The 16477-nt window shown below is 38.8% G+C and overlaps 1 protein-coding gene across 3 annotated transcripts in view; it reads right to left on the reverse strand.

The window, feature by feature from the left end:
* UGGT2 (UDP-glucose glycoprotein glucosyltransferase 2) overlaps positions 1 to 16477 on the reverse strand; it is a 184115-nt gene that overhangs the window by 74962 nt on the left and 92676 nt on the right. For all 3 annotated transcript variants that reach the window (XM_049099391.1, XM_025441332.3, XM_049099392.1), the window contains one exon: positions 11378 to 11509. In XM_049099391.1, coding sequence (XP_048955348.1) covers positions 11378 to 11509 — 132 coding nt within the window. The remainder of the gene's footprint in view (positions 1 to 11377; positions 11510 to 16477) is intronic.

Here is a 16477-nt window from a genome sequence, read left to right on the forward strand (position 1 = left end):
ATCTGCCATCCACTTCTCTCCAGCAACCCTCAGTTTGTTCTGTTTAGTTGAGGGTCTGTTTCCTGGTCTGCCTCTTTTCTACCCCTCTCTATGTTCATCTGTTTTGTTTCTTAAATTCGAAATGTGAGTGAAATCATATAGTATTTGTCCTTCTCTGACTTATTTCATTCTTTTTTATGGCTGAGTAATATTCCACTGTGTGTATACATACCACATCTTCAGTTAATGGACATTTGGGCTCTTTCCATAATTTGGTTATTGTTGATAACTATAAACATTGAGGTGCATGTATATCTTCAAATTGATATTTTGGGTAAATACCTAGTAGTGTAATTGCTGGGTCATAGGGTAGTTCTATTTTTAATTTTTGAGGAACCTCTATACTGGTCTCCAGAGTGGCTGCACCATTTCACATTCCTACTGACAGTGTAAGAAGGTTCCCTTTTCTCTGCATCCCTGCCAAGATTTCTTTGTGTTGCTACTGCACTTTAGAAACCAAATCTGTATTTAGAGCTTTCTCTAAAGTCTGAACTTTTTTTTTTTTTGTTAAGATTTTATTTATTCATTAGAACTGCTGAGAGAGAGGTAGAGACACAGGCAGAGAGAGAAGCAGGCTCCCCGTGGGGAGCCCAATGTGGGACTCGATCCCAAGACTCCGGATCATGCCCTGAGCCAAAGGTAGACACTGAGCCACTGAGCCACTCAGGCATCCCAAGAGTCTGAACTCTTAATCACTACATTATCTCTGCATTTATTGGGCACTTGCTGTATACTGGGCTTACAAATGCATATAAATAAAATGTAAATTCTAGCCTAAGGAAAGTTACACTTTATTAGAGAAGAGATGGCTACACTAAAAATGTTGTGAATATAGCATCCAGGGCTACCAAGGAGGGCATGGTCAGTTCCATCTGGGAAGAGAATAAATAATATTATCAGATTTTGCTTATTTTAAAAAAGACTACAGTGCAATGGCAACGGTGAGAAGAAAGGGCATGGGAGACTGTGCCCTGGGAATGTTGGTCAGGGACTACAATAGTGTGGGAGGGAAAAAGCAAGAGCCGAATAGAAATGAGAGGTAACAGGCAAAGGGAGAATGGAATGAGGCAGTTTCTGAAACATTCAGCTGGCAGAATGAGGTACTGGCTGGGATGGTGGGAGAGAAGCAGGAGGACAGGATGACCATCAGGCTTCTAGCATCTGGCACCAGGGTGAATGATGAAGCAACCCTCTAGGATAGAGCATAAAGAAGAAAAAAAACATTTAGGGTACCAAGGAAGACGATGGGCTTGGTTTTAGATTCTTTTAAGATGCTTATGGGCAAGCCCCCCAGGTAGCTTGATACTTGAGTCTCTGATAGAAATACAGGCTCTCTTCTGATTTACTCTGTGATTTCTAATTAGGCAATCTGTCCATTCCAAAAGCTTTAATTAACACAAATAAGCCAATGACACTGAATTTTATGATTTTAGCCCTGTAGGAGTGAGTTCCCAAACAGAAGCTTACTACCTAATGTAATTGCAGTTTTGGTCTCCCTCAGAAATGCAGCCTGAACCCATCAGTGAGGAATTCTTCCATCAGACCAGTAGCAGAGTCTGCCACAGAGCCCTTCCCATCCCCCAAAGAAAGGTGAGGTAATCTTCGGGGTAAGAACCTAGCCTCCCCCCCCCCACCCCACCCTCCGCCCCCCAAGGGAAAAAGCCACCTGGCCCCAAATAATCCTTTTCTTTTGTTAATAACCTTCCTGTCCCCCACCCCACTCCCCACCACCTTTCTATGAAAGCCTTCCGTCTGTAACTCCTCCAAGTGTCCCTTTATTTGCTAGACGGGATGCTTTAAAAAAGCCAGTTAGATCTTTAAATTTTACTCGGTTGAGCTTTTGTTACTGAACACATTTGGGGGCAGAGACAGGATCCAAAGTGAACTTCCAGCAGCATCTGGGGACACAAGCAGCACAGACATGATACCCGCAAACTCTTTTATTTTATGGTCTTTCTCGTTATTTCTAAGGGATTTAGGGCAGTTCCTCTTGGTCCTCTCTTCTGAGCTACAGGCAACCCCATAAACTTTAACCCTCCAACAATCGCTTCAAAATAATGGAGATGCTCTTTCAAAATAAGGCAGGTTGCTATCTCTTCACTGCTTAGTATCTTTCAGATTTTTTTACTGTTGCCAAAAATCTGAAATTGTTGTTTCAGATTTTTTACTGAGTTCAAATTAAATATTGTTCACTGTGTGGTCCAGCTCCTCCTTCTCCACTCCAGCTCATTCTGGACTCATCCTCCAACTTCCCTCCACAACACAAACACAACACATGCTTGTTATCTGGACAGCGGCAATGCCAATTTCTCACAGTTCTTCATTGTGAGAAGAGAAACACAGTTCTTCCAACATCTTTCTTGAGGGGGTTAATCTCCTGTTGCTTTGTCTTCTTGGATCCAACTCTTCCTCCTACTTTGGGCCTCAGCTTACCATCCTCGATTCAGAGACCAGTTCCTTCTGTCCATCCGCCCAGCACTCCTTCCTCATCCTCCGGGCTGCCTATCTGGTGGACCCCTTCTAGTGAACTCCTGTCCAACAATCTCAGGGATTTCTTTGAGTTATTTCTCTGATGCTGTCCTTTCATTTTTGCTGTTCTTTCTGAGTCTTCTTGATTGAGTCTCTACTTATTTACCATCTATTCTTATTTTCCCTTCTTTTGTTGTCTCTCTGTTCTACTACATTTTCATTTTATTTTACTAAAAATTTCCTAGAGATCTTCCTTGTGCTCTATTCCTTTGCCTACTTGTGCTTAGAATTTGGTAAGTATTCAATAAATAAATCTTTCTTGAAAGGACTGATAAAGTTTGAATGGAGAGAGAAAATTAAAGAAATGTGAGTTTAGGGAATAAAGGCCTAAACTCTTTATTTTCTTTGTGATGCAGGAGTCAGAATGATCTAGGCACCAAGAGGAAGGTGGAAAGCCTTTTGGGGGACTGAGGAATGCCTAGAAGAACATTTGCGACGGGTGTGGAGGGAGACCAAGCACACCTGAAGGGCTTTCAAGTTAACACAGAGTCTGGCTTCCATTAGAGAGCAGACAGATTTGGGAAAAATGGGCAAAGGTGCAGACCACTGCCCCAGGACAGCAGCAGGGAAGGCAGCAGGAAATGGGAGCTCTAACGGAAGTGTGGACTCGCACACTAAAAAAATAGAACTTAATGTTTCTGAGGAATGCACTGTGTCTTAATCTTTACAAAAGTCCTTAACATTCGTGACTTCAGGAGACAAGGACTGCAGACACTTTAAAATAGTAACACCACAAAAATGTTCATTTCACTACTTAACTTTTTAAGAGTAAAAGTGGGTTTCTGGTTAAATATGGTAGATTTGGGCTCCTATGTGGCTCAGTGGGTTAAACATCTGCCTTTGGCTCAGGTCATGATCAGAGGTTCCTAGGATTGAGCCCCACCTCGGACTCCCTGCTCAGCGAGGAGTCGGCTTCTCCCTCTGCCTCTCCCCACCACTTCCGCTTTCTCTCTCCATCTCAAATAAAATCTTATAAATAAATATGGTAGATTCATTCACACACATGCTCATCTCTTCTTGCTTCACACATTTCACTCAAGTTGAAAATATAACAATAGAAAATATGAGCCCACAAGGTAAAGAAAAACAGGAGAAGATAAAAAGCAGGTAAGCAAAGTAAAAAGGGAAGTTGCCTCTGTGGAGACAGAACAGAATGTGAACATTTTTCAGCAACCCTGGAGACACTTGGTACCTGGACAGGAGGATGAGAGCAAAGAGCAGGCACCAGCCCAGGCAGCTGCATCTCCAGGCCCCCCTCTCAATGCTGAAAAGTCAAACTGTCCTGCTTCTTCTCTGCTGAAACTAAATCACAGAGGCGAGCTGGGCTTAGAGCAGGCAGGAAAGGGGATGGAGACCAGACACATTAAAGTGCCCATCCTTCACACCTAGGCCACACCACATCCTGTTCCAGCACACATCCTATGCCCTCACCTCTTACACCTGAACCCTCTCCACCCTCTCATCTGCCACATGTAATCCAAGAGCAAAATAAAACATTCTCATTTGAAGAATCTGCTTTAAATGAGAAAGTCAGCTCAGCTCCCTGAGTGAGGCTCACCAGTTCAAAAGAAACATGTATTTGTAACTAGCTCTTTAGGGTTTTATACTCACATGTGAAAGAAAACCAGGTTATCATAAGACATTTGACAAATGGTTCCAACACAAAAGAGAGAAATCAGAATGAACGAGAAAAGGAAGCATAGAGAAGGCAGAGGTAATGCAGGGAGCAGAACAACACATCCCAAAATTAACACTCTTACATAAAAAATATATTGTGTCCATAAAAGAAAAACTAAATGCTGTAAGCTAGGAATAGGATACAAGAAAGATCTCCAGAAAATTTTAAAAAGTTGAATGAAAAGGACAAAGGAATAAAAAAAAAAAAGAAGACAAAACAAGTAGAGACTCGACTGAGAAGATTCAGAGAGGACAGAGAAAATGAAGGAAAGCACTAGAGAAATAGCAAAAGTTCCCAGAATTGATGGGACACAAATCTCCAGTAGGAGTTCACCAATACTTACTACACTGAAGGAAAGAGGATCAATACAAAGATATACCATCATGAAATTTCCAAACGCCAGGGAGAAAAAGATTCTAAAACCTTTCAAACTGGATAAATACATAATTGAAGCAGAAAGACGAATTAAAATCAGAATGATTACTGGTCTCTACAGCCTATTAGGAGATAGGAGACAGTAATGACAGCTTCCAAAACTGGAAGAAAAAGGATTACCCAGTCCAATTACCAATAAGATGGAAATGTAGCATAAGATTAAAATAATTTTTCTCTCATGCATGCTTATCTGGGAGAGAAGTAAAATCAGAAATAAATAAAAAAAATAGGGAAAGTTATAATACTCACAAAACCAGAGATAAAGCAGAAACCTATAAAATGAGAGTGGCAAAAGGAGACCCAGAAAGGAAGCTGTACTTTAGGTCCAGAGCATGAGTGCTGGTTTGTTAGCTGCTATGTTTAAGTAAATTTGTAAGAAAATTTCTGGATAGGTAAACTTACCAATCTATTGACTATCTGGATACATTTGCAATAAGAATACTATGCAAATAGGTTAAAAAAAAAAAGGAGTAATCTTTAAAAAAATCAAGTTGCTAAAAAATGGAAAGACAATCATAGTATTTGATTTACTAAGCAAGGAATACCTCAAAAGTCACACACACACTAAATATTCCCTTAAGCAAAATGTGTTAAAAACAGACCTCACAATCACCTGGTTTGCACTGTATAGGCCTTACCATTTCTTAATGTACTGAAATATTTCTGTACCAGCTGGTAAATAGCTGCTGTCCTGGGATGACAATTGCCACTTTGACCTCTCTCCTAGATCCTCAATGTCAACATGGTTCAGCCACTACACAGTGACCGTTAGCAGCAGGGCCTTAAGACTTGATTGCAGCTCTAGGATCTGCTTCTGGTTGGCTCTCTGACCTGTTGCTCTTGAAGCCACAACCGTCTTTTTTTTTTTTAAGATTTTATTTATTTATTCATAGAGACAGAGACAGAGACAGAGAGAGAGAGGCAGAGAGACAGGCAGAGGGAGAAGCAGGGAGCCCGACGTGGGACTCGATCCAGGGTCTCCAGAATCACGCCCTGGGCTGCAGGCAGCGCTAAACTGCTGCACCACTGGGGCTGCCCCACAACTGTTTTTAAATATTTTAAGTTATGCTTCTGGACTTGGAGAGACCAAGTGAAGGTAGGGAGGTAGAAGAGAGCTCAATCCCCAGTTACTACAACAGGAACTCAGCAAATGTATCTAAAACTTAAGATGTCCTCTACAACTGGAGGAATACAAAAGAATTAGATTTATTTTGTTGAAGTAGTTACAGGTCAGTTGGAAATGATATTTACATCCACATATGGTATGAATGAAAAAAGGCAATTAATGGGAAATAACAATATTGCATTGTGAATACCAATATTTAAGGATATCATAGTGTTATTCAGATGATGTTTTATGGCAACTGATACTAAGTAGTTGGTTTGGGCTGTATAATACCTGAAATTCATTTGGATCACAGCAGATACTGCTGTTAATATTTACCTAGAACAGTCATGAGTAAATGAATCCATTTCCTTCCACATACAAGTTAGATTATGAATAATATTTTAAACTTTTAAAGAAATCTATTGCAATTACATAAACAGCTTGACTATTTCTTACCAGCTGTTCTCAGGAATGTATTTTACCTTAATGCACTTAACAGCCTCAGGGACACAGATGTTATAAAAGGCTTTAAATACTATAATTAACTTGAACTGGTTAATTATAGTATTTAAAGCCTATTCTTTAAGAACTGGTTCTTAAGAAACAAGGCATATACAACTTAGTAACAAATCAATAAGCAGTTTCAGATTCATATATAAAAAAAAAAAAGGGCAAATCAACCAGAAAAATGTTTTACTCTCAAATGAGCAGTGATTCTTAGTATCACTATTATGTATCTACCAGTCACGCTTGACAGGTATGATATTTGCACAAGCCTCAGTCCCTAAGGAAGGTGAGGTCTGAATAGCAACTGTGCTCTACCACCAGGGAGCAAGCAGAGAAAAGCCCACTTCCATTACAAAAAGAACAAGAAACGGGCACCTGGGTGGCTCAGTGGGTTAGTGTCTGCTCAGGTCAAGATCTCAGGGTTATGGAATGGAGCCCCAAAGGGGCTCCCTGCTCAGCAGGGAGTCTGCTTCTCTCTCTGCTCCTCCCACCTCTTGTGTTCTCTCTCGATCATTCTCTCTCTCAAAATAAATAAATAAAATCTTTTTAAAAGACTCACTGTTTTAAAAAAAAAAAAAAAAAAAAGACTCACTGTTTTTATATTCCATGAGGTTACATAACGACTACAGGAAATTTGTGTTCCTTTTCCCCAAAAAAGCACTTGAAGACTATTCATAAAAAAATGTTTTTCTAAGAAGAGATGCCTCGATGCAACTTGGCCCTAAAATAAAGTTCATCTCGGTTGCTTTTTAGTTTTGTTTTTAATTATATAAAAATATAGTAATGAAAAAAGTCAATGAGACTTATTCTCAGCTTAGAAATTATGATTTGAAAAAAAAAGAAAAAGAAATTATGATTTGGAAAAACCACTCTTACATGAGTAAAAAATTCACAATTCCTATCACACTGGCTTTTCAATTACATTGAACCTGGACTTCTGGCTTCCTGGCTTCACTTCCATTTCTATGCAGCCTGTACACATCCCAGAGATCTTCACATGGGCTAATCCTTGGGCCTCTTAAGCCAATGTCATATCTAGCTTATAACATTTCAACCTTACAGCACTTTATCCAGCTGCCTTCCTTCATTCATATGCCTGGCATTTTGGACTTTCTTTAAAACAAAAGAGATTGATGCTCCTGTAAATTTATGGTAGGCAACTTGAGCACGAATTTGGCATCATAGCCATTTTTATACATGGCTTCACCTTACTGCCTTTCGTAGCCCCCCGAGCAGCAATTTCTAAAACCTCACGCTCTCTTTTCCATTAAGGTCAGGAACACAGCAGGGATGTCCACTATCACCTCTGCTGTTCAACACAGTACTATAAGTCCTAAGCCTCAGCAATCAGACAACAAAAAGAAATAAAAGGCATTCAAATAGGCAAAGAGGCACAGGCAGAGGGAGAAGCAGGCTCCATGCAGGGAGCCCGATGCCTGTGCCTGTGCCTCTGTCCCTCTCTCTCTCTCTGTGTCTCTATGAATAAATAAATAAAATCTTAAAAAAAAAAAACAAATAGGCAAAGAAGTTATAAAACTCTTACTCTTTGCAGATGACATCATATTACATGGAAAACCCAAAAGATTCCACCCCAAAATTGCTAGAACTCATTTGGGAGTTCAGCAACATGACAAAATATAAAATCAATGTACAGAAATCAGTTGCATTTCTATACAGTAACAATGAGAAGAAAGAGAAATTAAGGCGTCAATCCCATCAATCCCATTCACAATTGCACCCAAAACCGTAAGATACCTAGAAATAAACCTAACCAAAGAGGCAAAGGATCTGTACTTTCTGTACTCAGAAAAGTATAGGATACTCATGAAAGAAATTGAGGAAGACTCAAAGAAATGGAAACATGTTCCATGTTCATTGATAAGAATAACTATTGTTAAAATATCTATGCTACCTAGAGTGATCTCTAGGTATATCTCTAGGTATCTCTAGGTAGGATTCAATGCAATCCCTATCAAAATACCATCAGCTTTTTTCGCAGAGTAGGAACAAATAATCCTAAAATTTGTATGGAACTAGAAAATGACCCTGAATGGCCAAAGGAATGTTGAAAAAGAAAACCAAAGCTGGTGGCATCACAATTCTGGACTTTAAGCTCTATTACAAAGCTGTAGTCATCAGGAAAGTATGGTACTAGCCCAAAAACAGACATAGATTAATGGAACAGAATAGAGAACCCAGATATGGATTCTCAACTCTATGGTCAACTAATCTTCAACAAAGGAGGCAAAAATATACAATGGAGAAAAGACAGTCTTTTCAACAAATAATGTTGGGAAAATTGGACAGGCCCATACAGAAGAGTGAACCTAGACCTTTTCCTCACACCATACACAAAACAGACTCAAAATGGATGAAAGACTAAAATGTGAGACTGGAATCCATCAAAATCCTAGAGGAGAACATGGCCAGAGACCTTGGCCACAGCAACTTCTTACTAGACACGTCTCCAAAGGCAAAGGAAACAAAAGAATGAACTATTGGGACTCCATCAAGATAAAAAGCTTTTGTGCACTAAAGAAACAGCTGTCTAAATCAAAAGACAGTGGACAGAATGGCAGAAGATATTTGCAAATGACATATCAGATAAAGGGCTAGTATCTAAAATCTATAAAGAACTTCTCAAACTCAACACCCAAAGAACAAATAATCCAGTCAAGAAATGAACAGAAAACATGAACAGACATTTCTCCAAAGAAAACATACAAATGTCCAACAGACACAGGAGAAAATGCCCCACATCACTCGGCATCAGGGAAATACAAATCAAAACTACAATGAGATACCACCTCACACCAGTCACAATGGCTGAAATGAACAAGTCAGGAAACAATAGATGTTGGAGAGGATACGGAGAAAGGGGAATCCTCTTACACTGTTGGTGGGAATGCAAGCTTGTGTGGCCTCACAACGTTCCTCAAAAAGGAAGGTCCTCAAAGAGGTTGAGGTTGTGGAGGTTCCTCAAAAAGTTAAAAATAGAGCTACCTTACAACACAGCAGTTGCACTCCTGTGTATTTACCCCACAGATACAAATACAGTGATCCGAAAGGGCATCTGCACCCCAGTGTTTACAGTGGCAATGGCCACAATAGCCAGATTACGGAAAGAGCCCAGATGTCCATCAACTGATGAATGGATAAAGAAGAGGTGATATATGTATATATAATGGAATACTACTTAGCCATCAAAAAAATGAAATCTTGCCATTTTCAACAATGTGGATGGAATTAGAGGATATTATGCTAAGTGAAATAAGTCAATCGGAGAAAGACAATTATATGATCTCATTTGTATGTGTCATTTAAGGAACAAAACAGAGGAGCATTGGGGAAGGGAGGGAAAAATAAGACGAAATCAGAGAGAGAGAGAAACCATAAGAGACTCTTAATCACAGGAAACAAACAAGGGTCGCTGGAGAGGAGGGGCATAGGGTGATGGGTACCTGAGAGACATTAATGAGGGCACGTGATTAATGAGCACTGGGTGTTATATAAGACTGATGAATCACTGATGTCTACCTCTGAAACCAATAATACATTATATGTTAATTGAATTTAAATAGAATTTAGAAATTTAAAAAAACACTTCACTGTTCTTGTAAAGTTCTATCCTACCATGCAACCCACACTCTCAAATGGCCTTGCCTCCTTAGTAATTTCACTAAGTAGATGTTTAGTGATCACATACCATGTTCCTGGGCACTGTGCCTGCAAGTCCCAATAAGAGACATGACCCCTGCTCTTAGAGAGGATGTAGTCCAGTGAGAAGGCAGGTGATGGAACAGCCCATTGTCACAAGCATTATGCAGGAGTACACAGTACTACTGTAGCATGTGATGTTAGCACGATGTCATGGGGAGGGTCAGAAAAGGCTTCCCAGAAGTCCTACCCAAAGTGTTATTTTCCCCCAAAGTAACATTAAAGAAGCCAAAAGCCCCAGAGAAGCACACACAGGTGAGAAGACAAGGGAGGCAAGGTGCATGAACCCTGGGAACAAGCACTCAAAAGCCCTCTGATGAGAAGGAGGAGCCCATTCAGGAACCTGTACTGATCTGCCCACGTGGTGAGAACAGAAGAGAGAGGAGAGTTGTGAAAGGTGAGACTAAAGAGTTGAACAGGGATGGAATCAGGTGAGACATTATAATGTCAATAATCCTGAACTTTACTGTTAGCATGGAGAAATATTACATACAGGAGAGACAGGATCAGATCTATAGCCTAAAAACTTATAAAATGCAGGAACTCATCTAAAAAACTCGGGATCTGTATGGGCATGAGAAATTCAGCCCCAGTGATGTTCCTTCTTTCCAAGTTTGGTTCTTGTCCTAGTATTTATCTAAGAAGCCAGCTCTCCACTCCTTCCTAAGAAAATATAAATTAGGGAAGCCCCGGTGTCCCAGTGGTTTAGCGCCGCCTTCAGCCCAGGGCCTGATCCTGGAATCCTGGGATCGAGTCCTGCGTCGGGCTCCCTGCATGGAGCCTGCTTCTCCCTCTGCCTTTCTCTCTCTCTCTCTCTCTCTCTCTCTCTCATGAATGAATGAATGAATGAATAAATAAATAAATCTTAAAAAAAAGTATAAATTACATTCTTTAAAATTCTACATTCAAGTTCCCTATCCTGTAAATCCTGATAATTATCTTTTCTTGTACTTTAAGAAAGGTCGATAATGGCAATTTAAGTACTCGAAAACAACTTTTGCATCATTCAGAGGTCTTAAATCTCCTTTAGAAAGAAGGGAGGGGGATCCCTGGGTGGCGCAGCGGTTTAGTGCCTGCCTTTGGCCCAGGGCGCAATCCTGGAGACCCGGGATCAAATCCCACGTCGGGCTCCTGGTGCATGGAGCCTGCTTCTCCCTCTGCCTGTGTCTCTGCCTCTCTCTCTCTCTCTCTCTCTGACTATCATAAAAAAAAAAAAAAAAAAAAAATTAAAAAAAAAAAAAAGAAAGAAAGAAGGGAGGGTCTAAAACCCAAATCATGAGTTAACTATATTGACATCACTTATTCATGAGATTATAGTAAAAGTTTCTTGGATCATATTTTTGAAAATCTGCATTCCAACTCACCTTTCTGTCATTATCATATTTAGAATGAATTCCCAAAACATCCCAAATATTAGCATCTGGAAATATATCTAGGAGAACACTCTTCACATTGTCCACAGTGAGGATATTGTCATTCTTCACTTTTTGGTACATCTACAGAAATAAAGGTTTTATAATTAATTTTCATCTTACGGCAGTTAGTTTTCTTTCTTATCCTGAACATGCAGATTTATAAAATAAAAAGACACTTTATACTTTTAAGTTCTAAGTATACCACATATGTACATATATACACATGTCCCCCACCCACACAGATAATTCATTTTAACCACACAATATATCTCCCAATAAAAATGGTTTTGTGACTATTTCATAGCTTTCAAAAATATCATAGCATGTTCTATTTTGCTCAAACTAGTTACTGTGATTCTTAGTAAAATAATGGCTCCCTTTATTTAAAAAGGTATGTATAAAATACTTTAAATGACTTTTTTCAGAAAGGCTTTATTTCATTCCTGATTGCTCTCCTGTAAAGACCTTGACTAGGTTTCCTCTGCACCTCCATTCTCCCCCGCCTCCACCTCAGATATTGTAAGCAGAGTGGCATGATATAAGCTGCAGCTCCTTTATTTTCTTGTTTCATTTCTCTTTCATTATAGACCCTCTTCTATGCCCCAGACATTCTGCTAGGCATGGGGAAAGGGGCAGCTCTGCCTCAAAGAGAGAAGGTATGTCCGGGCAGATGTCTCAGTTGAGACATAAATATGAACACTGACCTCGCATTAAGACATTCCGGAGAAAAAACTTCCCAAGGAGAAGAAACTTGTACTTACAAACACCACTTAGTAGCATTTTGATATATGGATATCTCTCACTTCTCCAAAGTTCATGTTATGACACCTTTTTTCTTTTTTTAACAAGAGTGACATAAGTATCTGTTTTCACTAACCAAAAAGAAACCCAGAGAGGATCTTTGCTTTTATGAAAAATGTTAGAAAATGAAAATAGCATTCGGTGTTTGTTTTGCAGTGAGAGTGGCCCTGCCAGGTTCCATCCCCAGGAACTACAACTCTGGGATCTCACCATCAAGCTGCTAGAGCTTTGAACTGTGTCTGCAAACATCTGTGCTTTCTCAATTTATTCTGTGCATCATTAGCAAGATATGTCTTAAGGTGTAAAAACAGCCTAAAAGAGGTTATTTTTTGGTTCTGGAAAATACTCAATAACTTTTCCATATAAATTGATGGTGACTGCTTCTTTCCTTTACACCATTTGGACTTAGTACATAAGGTTTCATAGGAATGCTTTACTCTCAGAAGCGGGGGAACCTCCATCAGTCGAGAATGTTGTTTTGAGGACACCCAGGTGGTTCAGCTGGTGAAGTGTTTGCCTTTGGCTCAGTTCATGATCTCAGGATCCTGGGAACAAGCCCCAAGACCTGTACCACATGGAGCTCCCTGCTCAACAGGGAGCTTGTTTCTCTTTCTCCCTCTGCCCTTTCCCCCTGCTCTCGAGTGTGTGCTCCCACTCTCTCTCTTGCACTTAAGTCTGCCTCTCCAATTCACTTAAAATCATTGCCAGAGAGAGCTGATGGAAGCCCCATGTTATTCCTCATGATAAGGAACCAACATTCTTCTTTATTTCCCTTTTCTCACATAAACGTGGCAACCTGCTCCTTGAAGAAAAGGCACAGGTCTGTAATTAGATCCCACCGTTTAGTTTTATAAGTTTCTTAATTTATAGGTAAGAAGGTAAGATTCCTCCTTGTATCAAGCAGAGTATGCTATGATTTTAGTAACTGAACAAAAAACAAAAATTTCAGCCTTCTGTAAAACAAATGGGATTAGAAAAATGAGATTTTTGAATAAAGCAAAAATTATAGATGAAAAATTATTGAGATTAGTCATCTTACAAATTAGTCATTTTAAAATAGATATTCTTAAGTTATCTAAGGCAGGGAGAATGTCTTGCATAAGCTACTTAGATATATAATGAGCCAAAGTTCTTATACATTTTTAAAACTATAAAACTGTTATATACTTTGGTAAGCAAAAACAGCAATTTCAGGTCTTTACTTCTCCATATAATTTTTTTTCTCTCTTTACCTTTATTAAAGTATAACTGACAAATAACATAGCAATTCATTTAAACTGTACAACATGATGGCCTAACAAATGCATAGTGAGGGGATTCCCACCACTGAATTAATATATCCATCATGTGACACAAATTTTCCCTTCTTTTTGGTAAGAACACTAGAATTCTTCTGGCAAATTTCAATTCTACAGTACTGCATTATGAATCACAGTCACCATGCTGTACATGCGATCTGCAGAACTCACTCCTCTCTTTTTAATTCTAATTTGTACCCTTTGACCAGCATTTCCCCATTTTGCCCATCCCCAGGCCAACCACTTTTTTACTTTGTTTCTAGGAGTTCAGCTTTTTTAGATCCCACCTACAGGGGGTATTATACAGTATTTATATTTCTTTGATATATTTCACTTAGCCTAATGCCTTCCAGGTTCATCCATGTTGTCACAAATGATAGGATTTCCTTCTTTTTAAAGGCTGCATAAGGGCAGCCCGGGTGGCTCAGTAATTTAGCGCCGCCTTCAGCCTAGGGCCTGATCCTGGAGACCTGGGATCAAGTCCCATTTTAGGCTCCCTGCATGGAGCCTGCTTCTCCCTCTGCCTGTGTCTCTGCCTCTCTCTTTCTCTGTGTCTCTCATGAATAAATAAAATCTTTAAAAAAATAAAAAGTAAAGGCTGCATAATATTCTGATGTATGAATACATACATACATACACACCATACATTTTTCTTTGTCCATGCATCCACTGATGGATACTTAAGTCACTTCCATACCTTGGTTATTGTGAATAACGCTGCAGTAAATGTGGGAGTACAGGTAACACTTTAAGATACTGATTTCATTTCTTTGGATACACAGCGGAAGTGGGATTGTTGGTTCATACTGTGGTGCTATTTTAAATTTCCTAAGCAACTTCCAGACTGTTTTCCATAATGGCCGTACCAATTATATTCTCAGAGGGTTCCCTTTTCTCTACATGATGCTAGCATCTTTCATCCTGTTTGTCTAATAACAGACCCCCTACAGGTGTGAGGTGACAGCTCACTGTGGGCTTTGATTTACATTTCCTTGATGACTAATCAAGTCTAGCACCTTTTCATATACCTGCTGGTCATCTGTATGTCTTGGGGGAAGATGGCTATTCAGATCTATTGCCCATTTTTTAAATTGGGTTGTTTACTTTTTTTTGTTTGTTTTTTTGCTATTGAGTTGTATGAATTCCTTGTATATTTTGGACATTAACTTCTTATTGAATAGGTAGTTTGCGAATATTTTCTCCCATTCCACAGCTGTTTTGTTTCACTGATAGTTTCCTTTGCTGTGCAGACGCATTTTATTTTGATATAAACCCCTTGTTTATTTTTGCTTTTGTTGCCTTTTTGTTGTCAAGTCCAAAAAATCATTGCCAGGATCAATGTCAAGGAACTTACCCCCCGTGTTTTCTTTTAGAACGGTTTCAAGTCTTATGTTCAACTTTTTAATCCATTTTCAGTTAACCTTTGTGTCTGGTATAAGATAGGGATTCAGTTTCATCACTTTGCATGCGGATATCCAGTTGTGTCAATTTACTACAATCTACTTCCTACTAATCCTAACTTGATGTTATCAAAATATCAAATTTTAAGTACCAATACAGATCCATTTAATCCTTCATTCCTCTGTACAATTATTGTCATATGTTATATATGTTAAAATTTGTTTTGTTTCATCTTGTGCAATTTAAACATGATAAAATATATTCTTATAGCCTTTTGTATGTACCATATATTTACATTTTATTTACCTCTTCTTGTGAATGTGAGTTACCATCTGGTGTCGCTTCCTCTCAGCCTGAAGGATCTCCTTTGGTAGTTCCAAGAATTCTATCTGTGAATATTTTTATTTTGATCTTTTTGCCAGGATCATAGTTCTTGTACCTCTTGTTGAACTTCTGAAAACTGACTTATTTCATGTATTCTGTCCAGTTTTATACTTGCTTACTGTGAGATAGTTAATCTGATTACCCCATTATGGCCAAAGCTAAAGCCTTAAATTACTTCTGCATTCTCAAACATGCATTCAACAAATATTCATCTAGTATGTAACATACATTTTTAAAAATCTTAATCTTATAAGGTAGGAAGAGAAAATTAAATTACTTGTAAGTTTGTATAGCCACTGTGGAGAGCTGAGTTACACAGTCAGACTGTTTTACTACATAAATACTGTACTTACTCTACCATAATCCTCTATCACATGTCACTAATTTTCATATACTTACAATTCTGATCTTCAATTATATTCCTTTCTCCGGATATTGTATTTGCAAATTATGTAATTTAGATAAAATAACTTTCTCATTGAAAATAATGAAACAATATTAAAGAGATTTTATAATTCACATATTTTACTAAAAGACTAGATTTTTGCTCAAATTATTCTAAATTAGTGAAGCTAAGTCATCTAAAGGACAATACATTCTCAAGAGAATGTTAGCTCAATCATGTTTTACTTTTCTATAGGCTACAAAAATTTTAGGGTTCTCAAGAGAATGTTAGCTCAATCATGTTTTACTTTTCTATAGGCTACAAAAATTTTAGGGTTGAATTTTAGGTAGCTTGAATAACCACCAATATTCACACACTTCTGACCATGGTGGAAGTCAGACTATAGTCTATAGTCTAGTATGCTTTAAATATTCCTTCCTCGGGATGCCTGGGTGGCTCATGGTTTAGTGCCTGCCTTCAGCTCAGGGTGTGATCCTGGGGTCCCGGGATCGAGTCCCACATCAGGCTTCCTGAATGGAACCTGCTTCTCCTTCTGCTTGTGTCTCTGCCTCTCTCTCTGTCTCCATGAATAAATAAAATCATAAATACACAAACAAACAAATAAATATTCCTTTCTCACACATTTTCACGTTTTTCCCTCTCCTTCCTCTAATTGCTTAGTATAAATTTTAGGCTATAGCATATATTTAATATTTTTATGCTGCATTGTATGGAAACCTATGGTTTAAGTGTAATTTGGTTTTCCAAGATATTACAGTA

Source organism: Canis lupus, chromosome 22, assembly GCF_003254725.2.
Source record: "Canis lupus dingo isolate Sandy chromosome 22, ASM325472v2, whole genome shotgun sequence".
Taxonomy (NCBI): domain Eukaryota; kingdom Metazoa; phylum Chordata; class Mammalia; order Carnivora; family Canidae; genus Canis; species Canis lupus.